This window comes from Dendrobates tinctorius, unplaced genomic scaffold (assembly GCF_039654945.1).
Source record: "Dendrobates tinctorius isolate UK_male_01 unplaced genomic scaffold, ASM3965494v1 ptg000060l, whole genome shotgun sequence".
In the NCBI taxonomy this organism is placed as follows: Eukaryota; Metazoa; Chordata; class Amphibia; order Anura; family Dendrobatidae; genus Dendrobates; species Dendrobates tinctorius.
Window position 1 is genome coordinate 33,804,845 of NW_027361728.1, and position 27,656 is coordinate 33,832,500.

The window sequence follows — 27,656 nt, forward strand, 5'->3', positions numbered from 1 at the left end:
TGCTCAAAGCCCGCCTGTACAATCTCTCTGCCCCTGAGCGGGCTGCTATGAAGGAGTATATCTCTAAAAGCCTCCGTAAAGGGCATATACACCCATCTGTCTCTCCCATGGTGGTGGGGTTCTTTTTTGTAAAAAAAAAGGATGGTGGTCTAAGCCCATGCCTTGATTTTCAAGAAATGAATAAGATAATCATAAGAAATACTTATCCTCTCCCACTGATACCTGATTTGTACAACCAATTGTCAGGGGCCAGGTGGTTCTCTAAGTTGGACCTCAGGGGAGCATACAATCTCATCCGGATGCGGGAGGGGGATGAGTGGAAAACCACGTTTCTCACCTCTAAGGGACTGTTTGAAAATTTGGTTATGCCATTCGGTTTCACTAACGCACCAGCGGTATTCCAGAATTTCATTAACCATGTTTTTTCTGATTTTATTGGAAGCTTTGTAGTAGTTTATCTTGATGATATACTCATATATTCTTCTGATGGACAAAGTTATATGGGTCATCTTCGTGCGGCTCTCCAGAGGCTCAGGGAGAACACACTCTTTGCCAAATTGGAGAAATGTTCATTTTTTACTCAAGAATTGTCCTTTCTAGGGGTCATCCTGTCTGCTGAGGGGTTTTGTATGGACCCTAGGAAGGTACAGGACATTGTGGATTGGGTGCAACCCAGAGATTTCAAGGGTCTGCAGCGATTTCTGGGTTTCGCCAATTACTATAGAAAATTCATCAAGGGGTTCTTTCAAGTGGTCAAACCCCTCACTGATCTCACCCAAAAGGGGGCTGATCTCAAAAACTGGTCAGCTCCAGCTGTGGCAGCATTTTCTTTGTTAAAAAAATGTTTCATGGCTGCTCCGGTACTGGTTCAGCCTGATTTGCCCAAGCCATTCATCATTGAAATGGACGCCTCTGAGGTGGGAGTGGGGGCTGTGTTGTCCCAGGGGCCCACCACATTAACTAACTTAAGACCCTGTGCCTTCTTCTCTAAAAAATTTTCCTCTGCAGAGAGGAATTATGATGTGGGTAACCGAGAGTTGTTGGCCATTAAATTAGCTTTTGAAGAATGGAGGCATTTTTTGTAGGGGGCTGTCCATCATATCACTGTCATTACAGATCAAAAGAACCTGTCTTACATCGAGTCCGCCAAACATCTGACTCTGAGACAGGCAAGGTGGTCACTTTTTTTTTCCCGATTTCAGTTTTACATCACTTTCAGACCAGGTTCCAAGAATGTGAAGGCAGATGCCTTGCCTCGCAGCCTAGATCCAGTATCGCCTCCTGAGCCTCATTCCTCCATTCTTCAGCACAGGGTGGTGGTGGCTATGGTGTCCCTGAGATTGGAGCAGGAGATTCATGAGGCCCAATCTCTTGCTCCGTAATCCATACCTGAAAATAAGCTCTTTGTGCCTGTCCAGTATCGGTTAAGGGTGCTTCGGGAGTTCCACGACTCCGCTCTGAGTGGGCATCCTGGAATCTCGGCCACTCGTAAAGCCATCACTAGGCTGTTCTGGTGGCCCTCGTTGGCTTCTGATGTCACTGGCTTTGTGTACTCCTGTGAAATTTGTGCCCGCGCTAAAGCCTCCCACAACCGGCCGGCCGGCGAATTGGTGCCACTGCCAATTCCGGATAGACCGTGGACTCATCTGTCCATGGATTTTATCACTGATCTCCCCCCCTCTAATGGCAAAACCGTGATATGGGTAGTTGTGGATAGGTTCAGTAAACAAGCACATTTTGTACCATTAACGGGCCTTCCTAATGCTGAGACTCTATCTAAACTATTGATTGAGCATGTGATCCGGTTGCATAGTGTGCCTGCCAGTGTGGTGTCTGATAGAGGGGTGCAATTTGTGGCAAAATTCTGGAAGGCTTTTTGTAAAAGGTTGGGCATCAGTCTGACCTTTTCATCGGCCTACCATCCCGAGACCAGTGGTCAGACTGAAAGAACCATTCAGTCTTTGGAGCAGATTCTACGGTGTCTTGTCACGTCCAGACAGGATGATTGGTGCTCCGTGATACCTATAGCAGAATTCGCTTTCAATAATCGTGTCAATCAGTCTACTGGTACTTCTCCTTTCTTCAGCAACTATGGGTTTCACCCTCATTTTGGTGAATTTTCCCGGCTGGATTCGGAGTGTCCAGGGGCTGATTCTGCTTTTTTGCGGTTGGGGGAGGTCTGGAGGGAGGTTCAAAGGAACATTGGGGAAGCTCAGGGCAAATTTAAATTTTTTGCGGATAAACGGCGCTCTGTGGGGCCGGCTTATCAGGTGGGGGATAAGGTATGGTTATCCACCAAAAATATAAGGTTGAGAATTCCCTATGCTAAGTTGGGTCCCAAGTATATTGGCCCATATGAACTTTTAGAGGTGATTAATCCTGTGGCCTTTCGCCTGCGTTTGCCTCCGTCTTTGCGGATCCCTAATATGTTCCATAAGGTGCTTCTGAAGCCGTCGGTGCCCTCCTCTAATGAGTCTCCCTTGCACCCGCTGCCTGTTGTGGCAGATGGCCAGACCGAGTACTAGGTGGAACAGATGGTGGATTCTCGTATGCTCCGCCGCTCACTTCAGTACTTGGTCCACTGGAAAGGGTACGGTCTCGAGGATCGGTCATGGGTGCTTTCACGTTCGGTCCATGCGGATCGGTTGGTCCGGGCCTTTCACGCTCGTCATCCAGGGAAGCCTGGGGGTCCGGTGGCCCCCCATTGAGAGAGGGGTACTGTCATGGTCCTGTCCGGAGTTTATTTTCTGCTGCCTTCACTCTGGATTGATCATGCGGGGGTTAATCTTCTCACCCTCATTCTGGAGCTAGCAGGGCTATTTCAGTCTCTCACAGCCTGCTGACCAGTGTTAGTGATAGCTCAAGCTTCCAGTTTAGAGCCTCTGACCCTTGTACCTTGGTGATCATCCTGCCTTTGACTGGTATCCACGTGTATGACCCGGACTGATCTCCGACCCTGTCTCTTGGTATTCGTCTTTGCTGTTACATTTTGACTATGTGTATTGCTGCTCCTTCTGGTACGTCTGCTTCTGATAGTTTCTGACTCAGTTCGTCTGACCATTCTATCTTGTTACCCTTCACACCTGTGCTGTTGCTCAGTGTTGCTACTCTAGTTTGCAACCTCTCTTCCCTCACCAGCTCCCCCTGATGGAGGTTTCACAACAAGACCTTCAGGTAACTGGATTTCCCTCACCAGCTCCCCCTGGTGGAGGTTTCATGACATCAGCTCCCTTTCTTTGGTAGCCGTACAATGGTACGATTTGTAGATGAGGGCCAGAAAGAACATGTTCTCCAGTAGATGGCAAGCGCCGCATCAAGTGGCCTCTACTCCTCTGCCTCCACCTTAACATCACACACAGTGCAGTCCTCAGTGGTAGCACCCCAATTAACTTTTTTTTCTCCACATCACAACTCTCCAAGAGCCCAACTGGCTTTGGGGAATCACAGATAGACCATTCTGCAGAGCTGTTCACACATTCTATTCCATGGGTATCAGAGGTCTGCTCTAAAGATTCACATAGTCAAGACGAGGAAATCATCTGCACCGATGGCCAAATTTTTTCTGACATAGATCTATGGCCGCAAGCAGTTTTGTCCGAGCATAAAACAAACCTTCAACAGATGTGAATCCCATTGGGTAAAGGTCATCCATTTGTTACTAGACTCAGATATTTGGGGCGTCCACGGACTGTACTGTGCTGTCAAGGCAGGAAGAGGAAGAGGGTTGTTAGGAATCTGTGTTCTGCCATACCTATGCAGAGATCCAGTTCCTCACATTTATCTCCAGAGGCTAAGTCCTTTGTACCAGCTTCTGAGAATGCTCACAGGACGAGCTCCTATTGGAGTTCAGGTGTCAGGTGTCCAGGTCCTGCTCTGAATCCTATTGGCTCCTCTGGGAGTTCTGGAGATTTCCGGCAGGTCCCGCACGCTATAAAAAGTGCGCATGGCTGTTCCGCCATGCGCTAGTATAGTCATACTTGCTGCTGTATGTTTGCTGATGGATACATGGACTGGTGAATGACACATTTGAAACCCCCATTCCTTGGTTATTACGAATGTGTGTGTGGTTGAGTTAGAGCCAGTATTAGCGCCAGCGCACCATTGCTCCAGCGCTCAGCAGCTTAGCGTCTACATCGCGCCTGCCTCTTTGCGGTGTGTTATCTGCGGCTTAGTTGTCGTCGTGCTGCAGTAGCAGCTCCTGTTGCATCTGCGGTTGCGACGCCCTTCTCTCTATCCACCACGGTAGGTCTAGATGGAGTTAGTACCATCAGCTTGGACTGCTCCTGTGATCACATACCGCGTGGGTAGCGCTGAGGTCTGTAGCTAAAACAGACTCAGTGTTTTGTGTTTGTTATACACTTTTTCAGCTTTATCAGCCAGTGCTCGATTCACCTGGAGCTGCTGGCTGCGCAATTCCCTATGGAACGGGCCAAGGTGGTGTTTATCATATCCCTACTGTCGGGCAAGGCTCTGGAATGGGCTACGCCTTTATGGGTGCGTGGTGATCCGGACATTCGGTCCGCAGCCCACCTGCTAACTGCTATTAGGCAGGTGTTTCTCGGTCTGCGGGTCACACACGACACTTCGCTACAACTTCTCGCTCTGTCCCAGGGATCCCTCTCGGTCAGCCAGTACGCCGTCCGTTTTCGGACACTGGCGTCCGAGTTGGAGTGGTCCGATAAGGCCCTTATCCCAGTTTTTTGGAGAGGATTAGCGGAGCATGTCAAGGATGCTCTCTCTATGAGAGAGATCCCCACCAGCCTGGAGGAGTTAATATCTGTCTCCTCACGCATTGATCTCCGCTTCTCTGAGCATGGTTTGGAGCGTGCCCACTCCAAACGGAGAGGTACTCCAGCTCCCGAATTTTTTTTAACTCTGGAGCCGCCTGAACCAGAGGTCTTACCCCCAGAGCCCATGGAGGTGTCTCGTGCCAATTTTGATACACCTTCGGCTCAGGAGCCCATGTGCGATTGTTATCGTGTGCACGCTGCTTCTCCGGAAGCTAGCACCCCGCAAGGATCGGGTTCTGAGCCGGTCGACAAGACCTTTGTCCCTCCTCATCTCAGGCCTAAAGCCCTCGCGTGGGCACACGCGTCCAATACACACAAACATCGTGGCTATATGCAAACCACGAGGCTGTTGGCTGGTGCGTATTGGTGGCTGCACAGGGCTCGGGACATCAAGAAGTTCATTCAGGCTTGCGCCTTATGTGCTCAGTATAGCCTTCCTAGGCAGAGTTTGGCGATGACTGCCGACACACGGCGGCATTCCACTGCCACTCCCGCTCCGGCCATCTCCCAGGTTTCCCTTTTGAAACCTGGTGATCTTGCCTCCACTGATGCCTTCCAAGTGTCTCGGGTTATCGTGTCATCTACCAGGACACCAGCCTCGCCTTCGGACGAGTCTAAGCTCTACGCCATGATTGGGCACAGGCTTGTGGGTCGGAAGGCTCTGGGAGGGGGGCCTTAGGAGGGGGGTAATGTTAGGAATCTGTGTTCTGCCATACCTATGCAGAGATCCAGTTCCTCACATTTATCTCCAGAGGCTAAGTCCTTTGCACCAGCTTCTGAGCATGCTCACAGGACGAGCTCCTATTGGAGTTCAGGTGTCAGGTGCTCAGGTGCTGCTCTGAATCCTATTGGCTCCTCTGGGAGTTCTGGAGATTTCCGGCAGGTCCCGTACGCTATAAAAAGTGCGCATGGCTGTTCCGCCATGCGCTAGTATAGTCATACTTGCTGCTGTGTGTTTGCTGATGGATGCATGGACTGGTGAATGACTCATTTGAAACCCCCATTCCTTGGTTATTACGAATGTGTGTGTGGTTGAGTTAGAGCCAGTATTAGCGCCAGCACACCATTGCTCCAGCGCTCAGCAGCTTAGCGTCTACATCACGCCTGCCTCTTTGCGGTGTGTTATCTGCGGCTCAGTTGTCGCCGTGCTGCAGTAGCAGCTCCTGGTGCGTCTGCGGTTGCGACGCCCTTCTCTCTATCCACCACGGTAGGTCTAGACAGAGTTAGTACCGTTAGCTTGGACTGCTCCTGTGACCACATACCGCGTGGGTAGCGCTGAGGTCTGTGGCTAAAACAGACTCAGTGTTTTGTGTTTGTTATACACTTTTTCAGCTCTGTGATTACAAAAGAGACTGCACTGTGCACTGGGGTGCTGTTAACCCTCTGTACACTTATACATTTGTGCAGCTCTGTGAATACAACAGAGTCTGCTCTGTGCTCTTGGGTGCTGTTAAACCCTGTGCACACTACCGCCTGATAGTTCTGCCACCACCTAGCAGCAGTCTTACCAACTACCGCACGGTGGACCCCGAGCGGTGAACGCACTTTATTTATAATTTTATTTAGTGCGTTCCTCCGCTCCTAACAAGGGTGACTCTCAGGGCGAGGAGTGGAAGAACAGATAGGATGACAATGAGGAAGTAGATCACACATGGTGTAAACTCAGGGGCATGCAACTGAATAGCTCAGCAGAGGAGGGAGGAAGATGAGGAGGTTACGTAGACACAGTTATGCAAACATGACAACCAATGCATCCTGAGGCCCAACTCTGGCGGTGTACAGCAGTGTTCGCAGTTCTGCAGTTGCCTAGCTTGGGTCTTTTACACAGATTGCCAAAAATCTAAAAGATCATGTTATCTGTGAACTTTTTTAAAAACAACCTAGTATAGTAAAAAAAAGACAATTTCAGTACTACATGCATTACCTGCCACATGCGGGATCAACATGAGTAAATCTGGGAATGTCATTCTGCTTAAATTGCAGACTAGCAGGTCTCGCCAACCATCGTCCACCTCATCAACCGCGTCTTCTGAGTCTTCCTCCTCCCTCACCGTGGAAAGTGTCACATAGGTCTACAGCCGAAGAACCTCCACTTGTTTACCCCCTTCTGTTGGGGTAATTGATAGCCTGTCAGCTGATGCAGAATTGGACATGCCTGCGGTTTTTGACTGATCTTACATACCAAGCACACTCAATCTTTCTCCACTGTAACATCCCGCCTTCACCTCTCTCACTGTCCAGCAGATTGCCATCTTCACGTACTCTACCCTGTGTCAGCACAGAAAAACCCTTGATTGTGCAGCTGTGCTCACATAAAAGATTCTTCACTCCTACACATGGCACAGTTAACAGTTTGAATTTCACCATCTTCAATATACTACTGATAATAAACTTTATTTATATATCACAAACACTTTACTCATAGCTTTATGAGTCAGCAGTTCATATAAAAATGTCAAAATTTAACAAGTTTAAGATAATCAAACAATTAAAGCAAAAATAATGACGTCTCTGCTCTTCAGAGCTTACAATCGACAATGAGGTGGGGGTGACACCAATTGCAAGTGCTTATTTACAATGATAGTACTACCATCTTGAGGAAATGGGGGTAGATAAAGGCTGCATGAGCCTTTTGGGGATGGTTGAGTTTGATGGTGAATTATGTTCAGAGTAGTAAAGAATAAGCTATATATACAAAAAAAGACTTTGATTAGGGAACATGATAGGCCACTCTAAACAATTGTGCTTTTAGGGAGCACCTAAACGTTGTGGTTATGCTCCTAGTTTCATGGGAGATAGAGAGTAAGAGATCAGTCATCTAGGTAGGAGATTGAACTGAACCTGTAAAAGTCCAGAACAAGGCAGTTACCGTCTTTGTATGTCTCAGAGTTTGAAAGTTGTAAGAGGCCACAAGAATTGGCTAGAGATAGAAGCTGGGTTGCTGTTGGGGAGATGGAGCTGTTCAAGTCTCCCAGGATAAGGGTTGTCAATTCTGAGGACATGAAATGTGGCCGCAATGTATAAAAGTGGTCAATGAAGTGGGTGGGTGAGCCTGGGGCCAGTATATGACTGCTACTATGAGGGAGAGGGGATGGAACACCCTGATGGTGTGAACCTCAAAAGAAGAATGGTATCCAATCAGCCTGCATTTATTTATTGGGTTAAAAACAGTATTGTTGCAGCGAGGTGTGTAGGGTTATCGTGGAGCCAGCAGTGATGGTACAGCGAGATATACGCATATTCCATGTGTTGCAATCTGAACATGGATAAGCCATATGCTCACTATTACTTTTCTGATAACTAATTATTGTGAACAGCCTGCAGCCTCCTCGGATGCCTCGTGGCCTAATCGTGTCGCAGTCTGGATGACATGGTCCAGCTGAGAGCTATTCACTACTAAGATCGCAGCGCTTGTTTATGTATGAATCATGGCCTGTGATCTCTGTGATTAGTAACTATGTTACTATTGCAAGGCCACTCCAATCTGTTGGCCATGGAAATGCAGCCTTTACGACTTATGGATACAGACGGTTTCCGAAAGCTGATGGCCGCCGCAGTCCCCCCAATACCAATTGCCCAGTAATCATTACTTGTCTAAGAAAGATGTGCCTGCGCTACAGCAACAAGTCGCAGACATCATCACCCATTCCCTGAAAAATTCTATGTCTGCCAGGGTGCATATCCACAATGACACCTGGAGGAGCAAACATGGACAGGGGAATTACAGCTAGATGACAGGGCACTGGGTGGCTGTAGGGGCAGTCGGGGATAGGGTTGCTCCAAAACTTTTGCCATCCCCAAGGCTTGCAGGGTGCTTGGGGATGGAAAAATAAAGTACTACACACCATAAGATGGATAACTGAACTACTAGACAATAGGGGTTGGAGAACTAAACTACTAAAAAGCTTGAGCTTGAGAACTAAACTACTACACACCAGGGGATGAAGACTTAAAGAACTTTGTGCTGCAAGGTTTCACTAGACACCAAGTGTTGGAATCCCCAGGGCTTGCAGAACAAACATCTGTTTCTAATACTTCCTCCAGTGCTTCTGCCTCGTCCACTTCCTTTAAGGCCTCCGCTTGTGCCATCAACCTCTGCCTTAATGAAGCAGACTTTACAACACTGCAAAAGTAATCCCCCCATCTCTGTACTGTGCAGAAACAGCTCACCGGAATCAGGAAGTGTTTAAATTAATATTCCTTGGAGATTGCAGTCATGCAGATCAGCAGTTGTGGACAACTATCCATGCCAAGGTTCAGCAATGGCTGCCTAAACTAAACCTGGAGCCAGGGAATGTCATATGTGATAACGGTGCAAACCTGGTGGCGGCCCTATGCTGGACCAATATTATACACGTGCCTTGCATGGCTCTCATCCTCAACCTGATGGTACAGCAATTCCTACACCACTGTCCCAGCATGGATGCACTGCTGTAGAAAACACTATCATTGTGTGTTCACTTTCACCATTCCACTTAAGTTGGTATAGCGATCTTTCGGACTACCGGTTAACTGATTGACATGAGAAGCAGGGGCGTAACTACCGGGGTAGCAGCCGAAGCGGTTGCTTTGGGGCCCGGCCCATATAGGGGCCCAGGTCCCCGGCTCCATTAGGCGCTACCCGGGTAGTGCAATATAAACTACACAACTTGAACTCCTCCTCCTAGCATCATAGCATCGATGTGACATGTCTCTTGCAGCCCCGGGCCCCGTGCTTATTATCTCCATGATCTTCAGTTCTCAGTGGCGTCTGCTCATTACCTATGCGCATAAGTAACAAGCTGCTCATTACATATGCGCATATGTAATGAGCGGCACTGGCGGCTCCCTGGCTGGCTGTCTTCAGCGGCAGCGGCTCCTGACTCACTGTGTCTGGTCTCAGGTGACTGCGTGACGCACTGATGCCGGTGGCGGTGATGGGTGAGTGAGTCACTCTCCTGGGCCTTGAGCGCCACGTGACCTGGTCCTTCTCTGCTGTCTGCAGGCAGTGGTTCGCACGGGCGGTGAGTCACCGTCCCGGTCCCGCATTTCTTTCCTCTCCTCTCCGGCTGTAGCGATCCCCTGCTGGCTGCTGCTGTGCTGTTGCTCCTGCTCTGTCCTGTCCTAGTGACAGTGTCCTGTCACTGTGTGTGTCTGACAGACTCTGACTGTGTCTTACCGTACCGCTGCGGCATCCCTGAGCTGCGCCGTGACTGAGCACTCCACTCCTGTCAGCGGGTCCGGTGAGTACTGTGACGTGAGTGAGTCACACTACTAGCATAATACACACTGGCTGCGTCTAGTCCAATGTCCTCGGCTGATGGCTGTGTCTGTGTGGTGGTGGGTGGGGGACTCTCTCTTCTCTGCCGGCTGTGTGGTGGTGGTGGACGGTGGTGGTGGACTCTCTGCTGGGCTCCCTGTCTGACTCCTGCAGGCTGTAGCCTGGCGGCCTGCTCAGTGCATCCAGTGTCCTCCTCCTCGGTCATGCAGGTCTGCCGGCTCCCGACTACCGCTGTCCTGCAGTGCCGGACAGTGCCGGCCCGGCTGTGTGGTGGTGGTGGCGTTGTGTGCTCTCTGCCGGCCTCCCTGTCTGACTCCTGCAACCCTGCAGCCTGCTCAGTGCATCCAGTGTCCTCCTCCTCGGTCATGCAGCTCTGCCAGCTCCCGACTACCGCTGTCCTGCAGTGCCGGACAGTGCCGGCCCGGCTGTGTGGTGGTGGTGGTGTTGTGTGCTCTCTGCCGGCCTCCCTGTCTGACTCCTGCAACCCTGCGGCCTGCTCAGTGCGTCCAGTGTCCTCCTCCTCGGTCATGCAGCTCTGCCGGCTCCTGACTACCTCTGTCCTGCAGTGCCGGACAGTGCCGGCCCGGCTGTGTGGTGGTGGTGTTGTGTGCTCTCTGCCGGCCTCCCTGTCTGACTCCTGCAACCCTGCGGCCTGCTCAGTGCATCCAGTGTCCTCCTCCTCGGTCATGCAGCTCTGCCGGCTCCCGACTACCGCTGTCCTGCAGTGCCGGACAGTGTCGGCCTGGCTGTGTGGTGGTGTGTGATTATGTGCTCTCTGCCGGGCTCCCTCTGTCTGACTCCTGCCCTGTGGCCTGCCCTGTGTAGAGCTGGCTAGCCTGGTGTGGTGAGCTGCTCTGCTGTCTCTGCACCCTCTCTGGTGATGGGGCCCCAATGAGAGGAAAATATGTTTCTGGTGCCCCACGCAACGGTGGTCGCCCCTATGATGTGTTAATAGTACGTCACCATCCTCCCTGGAAGTGCCGGCTACCTGATGGGGTCCCACTAAGAGGAAAAATAGCTTTCTGGGGGCCCATGGTTGTCACCTACGTAGTTTAATAGTATATCATTCTCGTCACCATGCTCGCTGGAAGCTGTGCCGGAGCAGAGGAGGCCATAGTATGCTGCATGGAGGAGCACGGGGGCCATAATGTGCTGCATAGAGGAGCAGGGGAGGCCATAATGTGCTGCATAGAGGAGCAGGGGAGCCATAATGTGCTGCAATGAGTAGTAGTGGGGCCATAATGTGCTACATGGAGGAGCAGGGGGCCCATAATACTGTATGAAGGAGCAGTTGTCCCATAATACTGTATGGAGGAGCATTATATGGGGCATATAATACTGTATGGCGGACTATGAGGTGCCCATAATACTGTATGGCAGACTATGTTGGTGCTCATAATACTGTATGGTGGACTATGAGGTGCCCATAATACTGTATGGTGGACTATGTGGTGCCCATAATACGGTATGGCAGACTATGAGGAGCCCATAATACTGTATGGCAGACTATGTGGTGCTCATAATACTGTATGGTGGACTATGTGGTGCCCATAATACTGTATACTGGACTATGTGGTGCCAATAATACTGTATGCAGGACTATGTGGTGCCCATAATACTGTATGGCGAACTATGAGGAGCCCATAATACTGCATGGAAGACTATGTGGTGCCCATAATACTGTATTCTGGACTATGAGGTGCCCATAATAATCTTAATCATAATAATCTTAATACTAATAATCTTTCTGCAGTGGTGTTTGGTATGTTAACAAATCTATTGAGTTCTAGAGGTGGGTGAATGTAATAGAAAGGACATGCCATGTCCTTTCTTTGGGTTGTTTCACACGGGTGATTTTACCGAAGGGGCTTGTGTTGCTGGTATTTTACAGAAATATCTCGGCGTCTAGTGGTTTAATATAAACTGGGTGGTGTTAGACTGTTGGCACCTAGTGATATTATGGATCTGTTTATATGTGGTACTTTATTTTTGCAGACAAAGTGCAAAAGTCACACAAGATCACTCACTATGTCAACGTATCACCATCTGAGTGGTGCTCAAAAATGTAAAAAGAAAATGGAAGAGGGTTTGAAAAGTCAAAAAATGACTAAAATTAGTTGTTTTTTTTTGACCCCTAAAGTTGTGGGTGAAAGCTCTAATACCCCAACCACTGTGGTATCTGTTGCAGAAGAGACAAGTTCAGAAAGCTGCGATCCTATTGTTAATGTGGAAACCCAGGTGGTGGAGTTTGCCAGCACCAGGCAGTCTGCTGTGGATGATCCTCACTTAGTAGATGAAGATAGTGAAAGTTTATGTGATAGTGATATGAGCCTATTACAAGCCATCATCCCCACCTCAGATGAGCCGATGCATACCAGTGCCACCAGTGAAACTGCAAGCACATCTACCTGTAACATTTTAGATGCTGCTGTTTCTGAGAAGTATGCAACTGATAGGGCTAATTATCCTGTAACAATTTTTGACCCCACTGTAAAAAGATTCATTATTTCCCAGGGTCCCTGTAGGCCTTCTGGTCCTTTTCCCAGAGATCATGATTCAGATAAAAGATGTTTTTCTGAAAAATATTATGAAAGAATCACACAACCAGGACTTAAAATTCCTGTCATGTGGCTGTGTTATTCTCCTAAACTCAATGCTGCTTATTGTGAACCATGCTGGTTATTTGGGGATTGTAAAAAGCAAGGTTTTGAACCAGCCTGGGCAAAAGGTATTAATAAATGGAAGAATTTAACATTAAAAATTCAGACCCATGAGAGCTCAAATGCTCACATTGAAGCATGTATGGTGTATGACCAGTGGAAGAAACAGGGAACTATAGATGAGGAAAATGAGAAGCTAATCAGGCGGGAAAAGAGGCAAGTTCTCCAAAGAATTATAAATGTAACATTAACTATGGCAATGGCAAATTTACCATTTCGCGGTCATCAAGAGCATTTAGGTGAAATGAATAATGGGAATTTTCTCTCCTTAGTTCAGCTTCTTGCAGAGTATGATCCGGTTCTAAAAGAACTTGTTCAAAAGCCCCAGAGATCAATAAAATATCTGAGCCCAAAAATCCAAAATGAGATCATCCAAATTCTTTCACAAGTACAGAAGGAAATAGTCGCAGATATTAAACAGGCACAATTTTACTCTGTTATCATGGATACTACACAGGACATTTCAAAAGTCAATCAGCGAAGCCAGGTTTTCCGCTATGTTTCTATAGCCAGAGATGCAAACAGAAGAGCAACCGGTGTGAAAATTAATGAAGTATTTCTGGGTTTTCATGCTGTGAAAGATCAGAGTGCCGCAGGCATAGAAAATGACATCATTGGCTGTATAGAGAGTAAAGGCCTATCGTTAAAAAAGTGTCGTGGCCAGGAATATGATGGAACTGCCACAATGAGTGGCATATACTCAGGAGTTCAGGCCAGAATTTCTGAAAAAGAACAAAATGCTCTTTATGTGCACTGTGCAGCACATAATCTTAATCTGGTACTGCAAGATTCAATGGCAAATATGAGAGAAATTGCAATCTTTTTTGACGTTGTGCAGAATTTGTACTCATTTTTTGGTGACAGTATAAGACGGTGGGAAATTCTTTCCTCTTTTGCAACTAAATCGAGCTTGACTTTAAAAAAGTTATGCCCCACTCGTTGGTCGTCACGCCATGACTCCCTGTTAGTTTCCGATTTATGGATGTATTGCAAGCACTATCAAAGATCATGCTTGCCTCAACCAAAACAAAAGAAAGAGAAGAGGCAGCGTCGCTAAAAAAAAAATTGAATCATTTGAGTTTATATTTTTATTTGTTGTTCAAACAAATATTTTGGAAAATATAGATGCAGTTTCCAAAGTTTTGTAAACAAAAAACATTGATTTGTCAAATGCATGCAAACTAATTAAAAATGTGCTAGACAATTTAAGTGACTACAGAAATCAGTTCGAGGAAGCGAAACAGACTGCAGGAATACTTGCACAACAGTGGGGAATATCATCACAATTTGGAAAGAAATGGATCCCAAAAGTCAAACGTCATTTTGATGAATTGGCAGTTGATGAGAGGTTAAGTGATGCCGAAAAACATTTTAAAGTTACAGTTTTTTTCCATGTTTAGACATTATAACATTTCAGCTTCAAAACAGGTTTAGGGGACTTGATTAGATTCTAAGTCGATTTGGTATAATTCAGCCTGAAATGCTTTCGTCTGCATCTGATGATGTTCTATTCAAAGCCGCAGCAAATCTGCAGGAAATCTACAAACAAGATTAACCCTCCGTCAGGAACAATGGATCTGACAGGCGCAGCTCTTCTACTTTCATTTCTCCCGTCTCACCAGATTTTCAGGAAACCCCCTCCCTCTAGATAGTCTCCTGGCTCTAGCTGCTGTGTGAAACCTGATACCACAGTTGGTCTGCAGAGCTTCAGGAAGGAAGATATAGCTGTGCTGGCTTCTCAGGCTCATTGGTCCTGAACACATCACACTTTATAAGGTTGGTATGTAATGTTTTTAGTCATTACTATTGTTTATTTAGCTTGTTTTATGAATGGATAGAGAAAGGTTTGTGGATATTTCATATAAATAAGGCAGATTTTCTAACAAATGAAAGTGTACTTCTCAGGAGTTTTGAAATTTGTGTATATCAAAGTTATTACTTTTATGTTGAGTAAATGGGTTTGTTTTGCACCTGATAATGTGTAGTCTCTTTTATTACATCCCTATGAAGGTCTCTGATCACTTTTAGATCACTGAAATTGAGAAAATTAGATATTCTAGGCATTTTTCTAGCCTGCGCTTGACAGGCACATTGTTCCATTACGAGTTAGTGCGAATATTGTTCCTGACGGAGGGTTAAGCGCTTGATTTTCCTGGTCAACTACTCAGTTTTCGCTCTGCATTAAGGGAAGAGATCCAAAAGTCCTCTTCTGTCAGTGACCTTGCCCATCTCCTTTTGGTAGACAACAATGTCCTTTCATCCACATTGCCAGATGTGTGTGTAGCCTTTCTGCTATTTTTAACACTACCTGTTACAGTAGCCAGTGCTGAAAGATCGTTTTCTAAACTAAAATTAATGAAAAACTACGGAGTACCATGTCGGAGCAAAGACTTTCTGGCCTTGCGATTCTGAGCATTGAAAATAAGAGGGCTAGGAAACTAGACATAGACAGCATGGTAGACACCTTTGCTGAAGTGAAGGCACGCAGGCGTGTGTTGTAAGAAATGATGGTCTTCTGCGTAAGTGTAAAGTTCTTTGGGAGTTGGGAAGGTTTTGACTACTAATCATTGAACTGGTGCATGTTTTTGTTGAACTAACACAGTTTTACTAACAAAGTTTCAAGTTAAAGTTCTATTACATGTTTGGTTTTAAGTTACACCCCAGAAGGGAATTATTGACCATTTACTGGTCTTTACAGTGTCTAAAAACATAATATTAATTGTGTTATTGTTACTTTTCTTTTAGATTGAATCATCTTTTCATAGTTCTATTGGAGTTCAAGTTTTGTTAATGTAAGTATAGAATTTAAGTTTTAACAGTAGTATTGTAACTAAAATATATAGAACTTATTAATTTATAGAACTATAAATGTATAAAACAGAAATGTACATATAGATTGCTTACATTTCGTTCTTTGGCCTTCAGGTTCCCTCATTTTGAAACTTAGACATTTTATAAGTTGGAATACGTTTTCAAATTGCAATTGCATATCTTTTCAATAGATGAAAACAAGTTATTTCTGCTACAGTTTCAAGTGAGTTTTGTTGACTTACGTTTAGGTTTAAAAATAAGTACATTTTAACTGAATGTTATACTGATATTTCAGTTTACTTTTTGAGACATTTTATGACGGTTTAATAATTGTCTTCTTTTGGTTTTAGGTTGTACTTACTTATACATTTTAGAAGTTAGAACGGGTTATTAAGCAAGAAGAGTTAGAAACTTGTCATGTCCATGGTAGTACTTCAAATTTCAGGTAAGTGTTTAATGAATTATTGTGTATTTGTATTTACATAAGTGAGCAACTTAAAATATAAAATTATCAATGCTTAACTAATTTGATTGTATTGACTGAGTTACAGGATTAGGAATAATTGTGTTACATTATTTCCAATTCTGTTACTTAATGTGACTCTAGTATGCATTATCGGTAAGGGGGTGTGTCTTTAAGAGGGGGAGTCTTAAAGGGTGTGTGTCTTGAAAGAGGTGTGTCTTGAAGGGTGTGTGTCTTCAAGGGGGTGTGTCTTCAAGGGGGCCCCATTTAAAAGTTTGCTATGGGGCCCAATCAGTTCTAGTTACGCCCCTGATGAGAAGTGACCACACCATGGAATTCAACTCTGCACATGTTGCAGCAAATGAGGCAGTAGCACCCAGACCTGGCGCAGAATGACATTTTGCATAGCCTGTCACATCGCAGTACGGAGGTGGTGCAATTCACACCCGCGTAGCGGACACACATGTAGGACTTCTGCACCATTCTACATGTTTTAGAATTGGCTTTAAGATGGTTAGTCGTGACAAGGCCACCATCAACATCACTATTACTGTCATCTAAATGCTGGACCACACTTTAAAAAGTATGGGTGAGGAGGTGGTGGTGGTCCTGGGGAAAGACAAGGAAGCAGAGGAGGATGCCTTTAGGGATAACAATATCTCTAAGTTCAGGTCTGTCATCTCAAGAGCGGTTGCCATTGGAGGATAAAATGGAGGAGAAACAAATGGAGAAGAACCATGAAAAGGATGAGTAGGAAGAGGAGATAGATGCGCACCAGTTAGGAGATGAAGAAGATAATGACACCCTCTCTGTTGTCTATGGTTGCCACAAGGGGATGGAGGAAGAAAGCTTGAGTATTATCCCACCACCAACACACTGTGGAGTTGGACCTAATGAATAAGACGACTCATGTGTGCCTTCTTGCAGCACTATCTGCAACATGACTGTTGCCCGTATACAGTCATGATTCGAAATAGTGCTGACGTTTGGGTGCCGGTGTGTTCTACCCATGATACAAAAGTACATTTTGCCAGTTGCCTCCCCACCTGAAAACGGGATGCGCCCATTCTTCAGTATCAAAATATGCTCGAAGACAATCTTGACAGTGGCTTTCACCAAGACAGCAGTGATGCACACAGTTTGCATCCCAGTGATAGGCTTCCAACCACAGAAACGTTGAGTCATCAATGCAAAAACATTAGCAGCCTTGCAGTTCTGGAGTCTTGTGTTCTAACCCCACCAAGGACAGCATCTGCAAAGAGTTTGTGTGTTCTAACCATGTTTGCAAGTGTTTCATCCCAGTACTTATTTTTCTAACCACACTCCAAAGCCATACAGATAGTAAATTTTGATTGTGAGTCCCGACGTTGACAGTGGCAGTAATATCTGTAAATGTCTGTAAAGCGAATGTTGAATTATTGGCGCTATACAAGTGATAAAAAAAAATTGAAATTGACGCTCTGCCACACTCAGATGGCACAAATATCCGTTTCATAGATTACTATTGTCAGAAAAATGTAAGAATAGTAACACGGGTAGATGACTCAATGAAGTTGGAGGATCAGTCTCGGAGGCTTACTGCTTCAGGCAACACACATGAAGGACTCTAAACCAGGAGTCTATACATTTACAAAAATGTACTGTCAGACATCAACAAAGTGACATCAATTTCACCACAGTAAAAATATAATAGGGACTGACAAATTTTCCACTACAGCCAACTCAGCAGATGGACGCCCAACCAGGATTGTTCATGTTTCCAAAAATTAGTGGCATACACCAACAAAGTGGCATCAATTTCACCACTGCAGAAATAGTGTCATAGGGATTGGCACATCATCCACTACACCTAATTTAGCAGATGGACACCCGAACAGTTATGTTCTCATTTCCAAAAATTAGTGGCAGACACCAACGAAGTGACATCAATTTAACCACAGTAAAAATAGTATAATAGGGACCGACAGGTCTTCCGCTACATCCAGCTCAGCAGATGGACAGTTGGATATCCAACCAGGAGTGCTCACATTTCAAATAATTAGTGGCAGACACCACCAAACTGGCATCAATTTCACAAAAGTAAAAGAAGTATAATGGGGAGCGACATCTATTCCACTGCAGCCAACCCAGCAGATGTACACCCAACCACGAGTGCACACATTTCCAAAAATTAGTTTGAGACACCAATAAAGTGGCATCAATTTCAAGACAGTAAAAACAGTAACATAGTAACATAGTTTTGAAGGCTGAAAAATGACCTTATGTCCATCTAGTTCAGCCTATTTTTAGTGCAGTTGTTCTGCATTGTTGATCCTGGGGAAGGCAAAAAAACCCACAGAGTAGAAGCCAATTTTCTCCATAGGGAAAAAAATTCCTTCCCCTAAGTTGGGTCAACCATCTACCTATAATATTCTGTTATTCGTAACCTTCTATACTGTTACTCACAAGAAAAGCATCCATTCCTTTCTTAAATTCATTCAGTGAGTTGGCCATCACTACTTCCTCAGTAAGCGAATTCCAGAGCCTCACTGCTCTTACCTTGAAGAACCCTCTTCTATGCTGGTGCAGAAATTTTCTTTCCTCCAAATGAAGAGAATGCCCCCTTGTTCTTGTCACAGTCCTTGGTACAAACAGTTCATTGGAGAGATCTCTGTATTGCCCTCTGATATACTTGTACATATATATTAAGTCTCCCCTAAGTCTTCTCTTTTCTAGAGTAAATAGACCTAATTTTGATAACCTTTCTGGGTATTGTAGTGAACCAACTCCATTTATCATTTTAGCAGCCCGTCTTTGAACCCTTTCAAGTTCAGTAATGTCTTTCTTGAGCACCGCCGTCCAAAATTGCACACAAAACTCCAAGTGTGGTCTGACGGGTGATTTGTACAGAGGGAGAATTATGTTTTCATCCCGTGTCCCCAGACCTCTTCTAATGCATCCCATGACCCTATTTGCTTTGTTGGCAGCTGCCTGACACTGGGCACTCCAATTTAGCTTCTTATTGACTAAGATGCCTAAGTCTTTTTCCATGTCTGATTTCCCCAGCAGTTTGCCATTTAGTAAGTAATTATAGCATCTGTTTCTCCTTCCCATGTGCATAACCTTACACTTATCTGTGTTAAACCTCATTTGCCATTTTTCAGCCCAATTCTCCAATTTACTCAAATCTGTCTGTAGTTGCAAACTGTCCTCCTTTGTATTAACTACCTTACATAGTTTTGTATCATCTGCAAATACTGATATTTTACTGTATAAGCCATCCACTAGATCATTAATAAATATATTAAATAGTAGGGGGCCCAATACAGAACCCTGTGTTACCCCACTAGTAACCCTGGCCCAATCTGAGTATGCCCCATTAATAACCACTCTTTGTTTTCTATCACTAAGCCAGCTACCTACCCATCTACACACATTTTCCCCTAGCCCAAGCTTTCTCATCTTACTTACCAATCTTTTATGTGGGACAGTGTCAAATGCTTTAGAGAAGTCAAGATAAATGGCATCCAATGATTCTCCTTGGTCCATTTGAGAGCTTACATCCTCATAGAAGCTGATCAGGTTAGTTTGACAGGAGCGATCCTTCATAAATCCATGTTTATATGGAGTTAAACATTTATTAACATTGAGATATTCCATAATGGTATCCCTTAGAAACCCTTCAAAAATTTTACCCACAACACATGGTAAGCTTACTGGCCTATAATTTCCAGGTTCCCTTTTACACCCCTTTTTGAATATTGGTACTACATTTGCTTGCCGCCAATCAAAAGGAACAGACCCTGTTTCTATAGAGTCTTTAAATATAAGGAATAGAGGCCTGTCTATCACATTACTTAACTCCCTTAATACCCAAGGGTGAATGCCATCAGGGCCTGGTGATTTGTCAATTTTAATCTTTCTAAGGCGGTTCTGCACTTCTTCCTGGGTTAGGCAGGTAATACTTAATGAGGAGTTTACATTATCACTCTGCATTTCCCCTGGCAAATCCTTTTCCTGTGTGAACACTGTTGAGAAAAAAGTATTTAAAACATTTGCTTTTCCCATATCGCTCTCTATGATTTCACCCTCATTGTTCTTTAAAGGGCCGAAACCATCAATTTTAATCTTTTTACTGTTTATATAACTAAAGAATAGTTTGGGGTTTGTTTTACTTTCCTTAGCAATGAGTCTCTCAGTTTCCACTTTTGCTAAATGTATTTGTTTTTCACACATTTTATTTTTTCTCTATAACTTTTTAATGCTTCTTCATTGCCTTCTTGTTTTAGCTTCCTAAATGCCTTGATCTTGTTATTTATTGCCCATTTTACATCCTTATTTAGCCACATTGGTGTTCTCCTGTTCCTAGCCCTTTTATTTCTGTACGGTATGGCTAGCTCGCAGTGGGTGTGTAAAACTGATTTAAATATTTCCCATTTATTTTCTGTGCTCCTATTTTTGAGGACATTGTCCCAATCAATTCGGTGAAGGTCCTCTCTAAGCTGATCAAACTTTGCTTTCCTGAAATTCAGCATTTTCGTAACCCCCTTCCAGGGCACCTTACTGAAGGACAAGTGGAATTGCATTATATTGTGGTCACTGTTCCCTAGGTGCCCATCTACTCGTACTTCTGTTATTCTATCTGGCCTGTTGTTTAAAATTAAGTCCAGAAGGGCTGTCCCTCTAGTTGGGCCCTGTTCAAGTTGTGACAGATAATTATCCTTGGTTACTGACAGAAATTGGTTTCCTTTCTGAGATACGCAGGTTTCATTTTCCCAGTCTATGTCGGGGTAGTTGAAGTCCCCCATAATAATCACCTCATTGTGATTTGCTGCTTTGTCTATTTGTTTTATTAATACATTTTCAGTGGTTTCTGTTATATTTGGTGGCTTATAACAAACCCTTATAATAGTATAATAGTATAATAGTATAATAGGGACCGACACATCTTCCACTACAGCTAACCCAGAAAATGGACACCCAACCAAAAGTGTACACATTTCCAAAAATTTGTGCCAGACACCAATATAGTGGCATCAATTTCACCACCTACCCCATTTAGACCTTGAGCCTAATCTCCTTTCCACCACGACCTCGCTTTTTTCCAGTCATGTTTCTCACATAGCATGCTATGAGCACAGTGTTAGCAACTAAAATTTAGATTTTTTTCACTCTGCAACACCTCTGCACAGCTGAATTTCAGTGGCACTAAATGAGAAGGTGAAATATGGCGTGGTGAATCGAGTTAATCACAGTAAAAAAAAAATTCTGTGTGGATGAGGCGTGTATGACAAATAAGATGTGCTCCAAACAATTTAAAACTGAGATCTCCCTTCTGTATGACTTCAGTAACAGAAGATTTTTTGGGGGCCTGTCGATAAGACCTGTATAAGAATGAATAGATTCTCCAAACAATTTCAAAGTCACATGTCCCCTATTGTATGACGTTAGTAACAGAAGAATTTGGGGGGGCCTGTCGATAAGGCCTGTATAAGATTGAGTGGATGCTCCAAACAATTTAAAAGACACGTCTCCCCTACTGTATGACGTTAGTAACAGAAGAATTTTTTTGGGTGGGAATGGCAACATACAACAGGATCAATAACAGGGCGGCTATGGGAAGTACAAGATCGAGGATCAAGCCTACAACTATTACTCATCTACGCAACAAAGCTAGTTTTAAAAGATGCCCCTTGAGAAATTGGATGCCAAAGATGCACATAATCTAGAAGATAGGCTCAAAACAATTTCCAACTCAGATGTCACCTGCTATATCATGTTTGTAAAAAAAAAAAATACATTAACCCCTTCACGACCAATGACGCCACATAGGCGTCATGAAACCTGGTTCAAATCTGACCAGTGACGCCTATGTGGCGTCATGACTTCAAAGCCCCCCTGCGGGTCGGGTGACCGGGGTCACTGAAAGGTCACCCGACCCGCAGATACAGGGGGCTTTGTAATTCACCACAGGGGGCGTGGCTTCGCCCCCACGTGGCTACGATCGTTCTGATTGGCTGTTAAAAGTGAAACAGCCAATCAGAGCGATAGTAATATTTCATCAATGAAAATTGATGAAATATTACAATCCAGCCATGTCCGATGCTGCTGTAGCATCGGACATGGCTGGAGACACCGATTCCACCCCCCCACCGGCGATCGCCCCCCCGCAACTGAATGACAGCGGCGATCTGCCGCCGCTGTCATCATCTGCCCCCCTCCCATTCCCTCTGCTCCCCACCAGCCTCCGATCCCCCCTCACCCCCCCGGTACCTCCGGTGTCCCTCCGTCCCTCCCGGTGTCCCTCGGGTCCGGATGATGGGCGCCGCCATCTTTGAAAATGGCGGGCGCATGCGCAGTGCGCCCGCCCGAATCTGCCGGCTACAGATTCCATTCTTTCATTTTGATCACTCTCACAGTGATCAAAATGAAAGAAAAAGTAAATAAACCCCCCGATTATCACCCCCATAGGTAGGTAGAACTAATAAAATAAAGATAATATATATTTTTTTTTTTCCATTAGGGTTAGGGTTAGGGTTGAAAGGAGGGTTAGGGTTAGGGTTAGGGTTGAAAAGAGGGTTAGGGTTAGGGTTAAAAAGAGGGTTAGGGTTAGGGTTGAAAAGAGGGTTAGGGTTGAAAAGAGGGTTAGGGTTAGGGTTGGAAAGAGGGTTAGGGTTGGAAAGAGGGTTAGGGTTAGGATTGGAAAGAGGGTTAGGGTTGGAAAGAGGGTTAGGGTTGGAAAGAGGGTTAGGGTTGGAAAGAGGGTTAGGGTTGGAAAGGGTTAGGGTTGGAAAGAGGGTTAGGGTTGGAATTAGGGTTAGGGTTGGAATTAGGGTTAGGGTTGGAATTAGGGTTAGGCTTGTGGTTAGGGTTATGGTTAGGGTTGGGATTAGGGTTCGGGGTCTGTTGGGGTTAGGGTTATGGTTAGGGTTGGAATTAGGGTTAGGGATGTGTTGGGGTTAGGGCTGTGGTTAGGGGTGTGTTGGGGTTAGGGCTGGAGTTAGAATTGAGGGGTTTCCACTGTTTAGGCACATCAGGGGGTCACCAAACGCGACATGGTGCAACCATTGATTCCAGCCAATTTTGCGTTCAAAAAGTTAAACGGTGCTTCCTCCCTTCCAAGCCCCGACGTGTGCCCAAACAGTGGTTTACCCCAACATATGGGGTATCAGCGTACTCAGGAAAAATTGCACAACAACTTTGGGGGTCTAATTTCTCCTGGTACCCTTGGGAAAATAAAAAATTGGGGACTAAAAAAATATTTTTGTGGAAAAATTTTTTTTTTAATTTTCACGTCTCTGCGTTATAAACTTCTGTGAAGCACTTGGGGGTCCAAAGTGCTCACCAGGCATCTAGATAAGTTACTTGGGAGGTCTAGTTTCCAAAATGGGGTCACTTGTGGGGGGTTTCTATTGTTTAGGCACATCAGGGGCTCTGCAAACGTAATGACGACCGCAGACCATTCCATCAAAGTCTGCATTTCAAAACGCCACTACTTCCATTCCGAGCCCTTACGTGTGCCCAAACAATAGTTCCCCCCCCATATATGGGGCACCAGCGTACTCAGGACAAACTGTACAACAACTTTTGGGGTCCAATTTATCCTGCTACCCTTGTGAAAAAAAAAATTGCTGGCTAAAAATCATTTTTTTGAGGAAAAAAAAATATTTTTTATTTTCACGTCTCTGCGTTCTAAACTTCTGTGAAGCACTTGGGGGTTCAAGGTGCTTACCACACATCTAGATAAGTTCCTTAGGGGGTCTAGTTTCCAAAATGGGGTCACTTGTGGGGGGGTTCCACAGTTTAGGTACATCAGGGGTTCTGCAAATGTAACATGATGCCCGCAGACCATTCCATCAAAGTCAGCATTTCATAATGTCACTACTTCCCTTCCGAGCCCCGACGTGTACCCAAACAGTGGTCCCCACCCACATATGAGGTATCAGCGTACTCAGAACAAACTGGACAACAACTTTTGGGGCCAATTTATCCTGCTACCCCTGTGAAAAAAAAATTGCTGGCTAAAAATCATTTTTTTTTTTGTGGAAAAAAAAATATTTTTTATTTTCGTGGCTCTGCGTTATAAACTTCTGTGAAGCGCTTGGGGGTTCAAGGTGCTCACCACACATCTAGATAAGTTCCTTGGGGGGTCTAGTCTCCAAAATTGGGTCACTTGTGGGGGGGTTCCACAGTTTAGGTACATCAGGGGCTCTGCAAATGTAACATGACACCCGCAGACCATTCCATCAAAGTCAGCATTTCAAAATGTCACTACTTCCCTTCCGAGCCCCGACGTGTGCCCAAACAGTGGTTCCCCCCCACATGTGGGGTGCCAGCGTACTCAGGACAAACTGGACAACAAATTTTGGGGTCTAATTTATCCTGGTACCCTTGTGAAAATAAAAAATTGCGCACTAAATAATAATTTTTTGAGGGAAAAAATTTTTTTCTTATTTTCACGGCTCTGCGTCATAAACTTTTCTGAAGCACTTGAGGGTTCAAGGTGCTCACTACACATCTAGATAAGTTCCTTAGGGGGTCTAGTTTCCAAAATGGGGTCATTTGTGGGGGAGCTCCAATGTTTAGGCACACAGTGGCTCTCCAAACACAACATGGTGTCCGCTAACGATTGGAAGTAATTTGCATTTTAAAAAGTCAAATGGCACTCCTTCCCTTCAGAGTCCTGCCGTGTGCCCAAACAGTGGTTCCCCCCAACATATGGGGTACCAGCGTACTCAGGACAAACTGGACAACAAGATTTGTGGTCAAATTTCTCCAGTTAGCCTTGTGAAAATTAAAAATAGTGTGCTAAAAATGCTCAACAAATTTTAGGATCCATTTTATCCTGTTGCCCATGTGAAAATGAAAAAACTGAGGCTAAAAGAAAATTTTTGTGAAAAAAAAGTGTTTGTTTTTTTTTACAGATCAATTTGTGAAGTACCTGGGGGTTCAAAGTGATCACTATGCATCTAGATAAGTTCCTTGTTTATGCACACAGGGGCTCTCCAAACACGACATGGCAACCGCTAAATATTCCAGCATATTTTCCATTCAAAAAGTCAAATGGCGCTCCTTCCCTTCTGAGCCGTGCCGTGCGCCCAAACAGTGGTTTATGACCACATATGAGGTATCGTTATACTCCGGAGAAATTGCCCAACAAATTTTAGCATCCATTTTATCCTGTTTCCCATGTGAAAATGAAAAAATTGATGCTAAAAGAAAATTTTTGTTGGAAAAATTAAAATGTCCATTTTTTCTTTCCACATTGCTTTAGTTCCTGTGAAACACCTGAAGGGTTAATAATCTTCTTGAATGTAGTTTTGAGTAGCTTGAGGGGTGCAGTTTTTAGAATGGTGTAACTTTTGGGTATTTTCTGCCATATAGACCCCTCAAAGTGATTTCAAATGTGAGGTGGTCCCTAAAAAAATGGTTTTGTAAATTTTATTGTAAAAATGAGAAATCGCTGGTCAACTTTTAACCCTTATAACTTCCTAACAAAAAAATATTTTGTTTCCAAAATTGTGCTGATGTAAAGTAGACATATGGGAAATGTTATTTATTAACTATTTTGTGTCACATAACTCTCTGGTTTAACAGAATAAAAATTCAAAATTTGAAAATTGCAAAATTTTCTAAATTTTCACCAAATTTCTGATTTTTTGACAAATAAACGCAAAAATTATCAACCTAAATTTACCACTAACATGAAGCCCAATATGTCACGAAAAAACAATCTCAGAATCGCTAGGATCCGTTGAAGCGTTCCTGAGTTATTACCTCATAAAGGGACACTGGTCAGAATTGCAAAAAATGGCCTGGTCATTAAGGTCAAAATAGGCTTGGTCATGAAGGGGTTAATTTTAATGTGCAACAGCTCTGCACACAGAACAATTTCAACACCACTAAATGAAAAGGTTGGATATAGTGGGCTGAATTACATTTATAAACAGTAAAAATTAGAATTTTATTAATGCGTGTTAGGTTCATATCACCGCCACAACATGACAATGTCGGATATGGCGCGCTGTATCTCATTCAGCAAAAGAAAATATTCAAAGTTTTTTAATGCGTGTTAGGTCAGCAGAAAGGTTCATATCACCGCCACAACATCACAATGTGGGATACGGGAGGCTGTATCTCATTCAGCAAAAGAAACTATTCTAATTTTTTTTAATGCATGTTTGGTCTGCAGACAGGTTCATATCACCGCAACAACATGACAATGTGGGTTACCGCTTGCTGTATCACATTCAGCAACAAAAAAAAAAAATAATTTTTTTTAATGCATGTTTGGTCTGCAGACAGGTTCATATCACCGCAACAACATGACAATGTGGGTTACCGCTTGCTGTATCACATTCAGCAACAGAAAAAAAAAATATTTTTTTAAATGCACAATGGGTCTGCAGACTGGATCATATCACCGCCACAACATGAAAATGTGGGATATGGCAGGCTGTATTTTATTAAGCTTATTCAGCAAAAGTAAATATTCTATTTTTTTTTAATACGCATTAGGTCTGCAGACAGGTTCATATCACAGACACAACATGAAAACTTGGGATACGGCAGGCTGTTTCACATTTAGCAACAGAAAAACAACTTTTTTTCAATGTGAATAAGTATGCAGACAATTTCATATCACCACAGCAATAAATTACAAGGTGGGATACAGCAGGCTTTTTCACATTTAGCTATTGAAAAAATATTATTTAATATGCTATACTTGTGAATGGAGCACAATAGAAGCAGTGCACAACATACTTGTAGAACATGTGCCCTGCTGGCTTTGTCTGTGAACCTCAGTAATGTCCCAAAAAACAAAAAAATTCCGGAAGGTTAATTATACGGCCACACTGGACACTATCTAGCTACACTATCTGACTGATATACACCCGCCTAACTAGCTGAAATTTTGCTGTTAACAGTGGCAGCTTCAGGAGCAGCCTCTCTGCATTGCTACAGTGTCAAAATAGCACTAAAACAAGATGTCCACTATTTATATGGAGAGGGTCATGTGATTTCAGCAGCCAATGACACAAGCCGTTGTGTCAGGACATTGTGGGTGTTTCCTGCGCCCTGATTGGCTAGCCGCAATGTGCACACATAAAGTTATGAAAAAAAATGAATTCTGTACTATGCTTACAAAAACGCTGCACTTCTGAGCTCTGCAAACTTCCTTCTCTCATCAAACACATGCCAAATGCTCATGATACACCACCATTATCGTTGCTAAAGTGCTGAAAATATTTTTTGTGCCAACGCTAATATTTTCCTGCACTTTTCACTGACCCATAGATTTCTATTGGCACTTTTCATCCTTGCTGATGGGAAAAACTGAAATATCTCCTTGATTTATACACACATATCTGGGAAAAATCTTGGCATGTGAATAGCAGCATGGATTTTCATAGGTTTGTGTTTTATCCTTGAAAAACACTTAGAACACGCACGTGCTATACAGAAATCAAATGAGGCCTAATAGAGGTGATTCATTATCAGGAAACCTCTTTATGATATCCTTATTCTCTAATTAGATATATGGATATTGATTATTATTGCAAGTCAACATCTTTAACTATTTTGGGCCTTGACATTTTACGTTTTCATTTTTTTAGTTTTCTATTGAAATA

At 44.2% G+C, this 27,656-nt stretch overlaps 1 protein-coding gene across 1 annotated transcript in view; it reads right to left on the bottom strand.

The window, feature by feature from the left end:
- Window positions 1-15,985: 15,985 nt before the first annotated feature.
- Window positions 15,986-27,656, bottom strand: part of LOC141092737 (uncharacterized) — a 33,266-nt gene continuing 21,595 nt past the window's right edge. Inside the window, exon 4 of the mRNA XM_073579127.1 lies at window positions 15,986-16,013. Coding sequence (XP_073435228.1) covers window positions 15,986-16,013 — 28 coding nt within the window. The remainder of the gene's footprint in view (window positions 16,014-27,656) is intronic.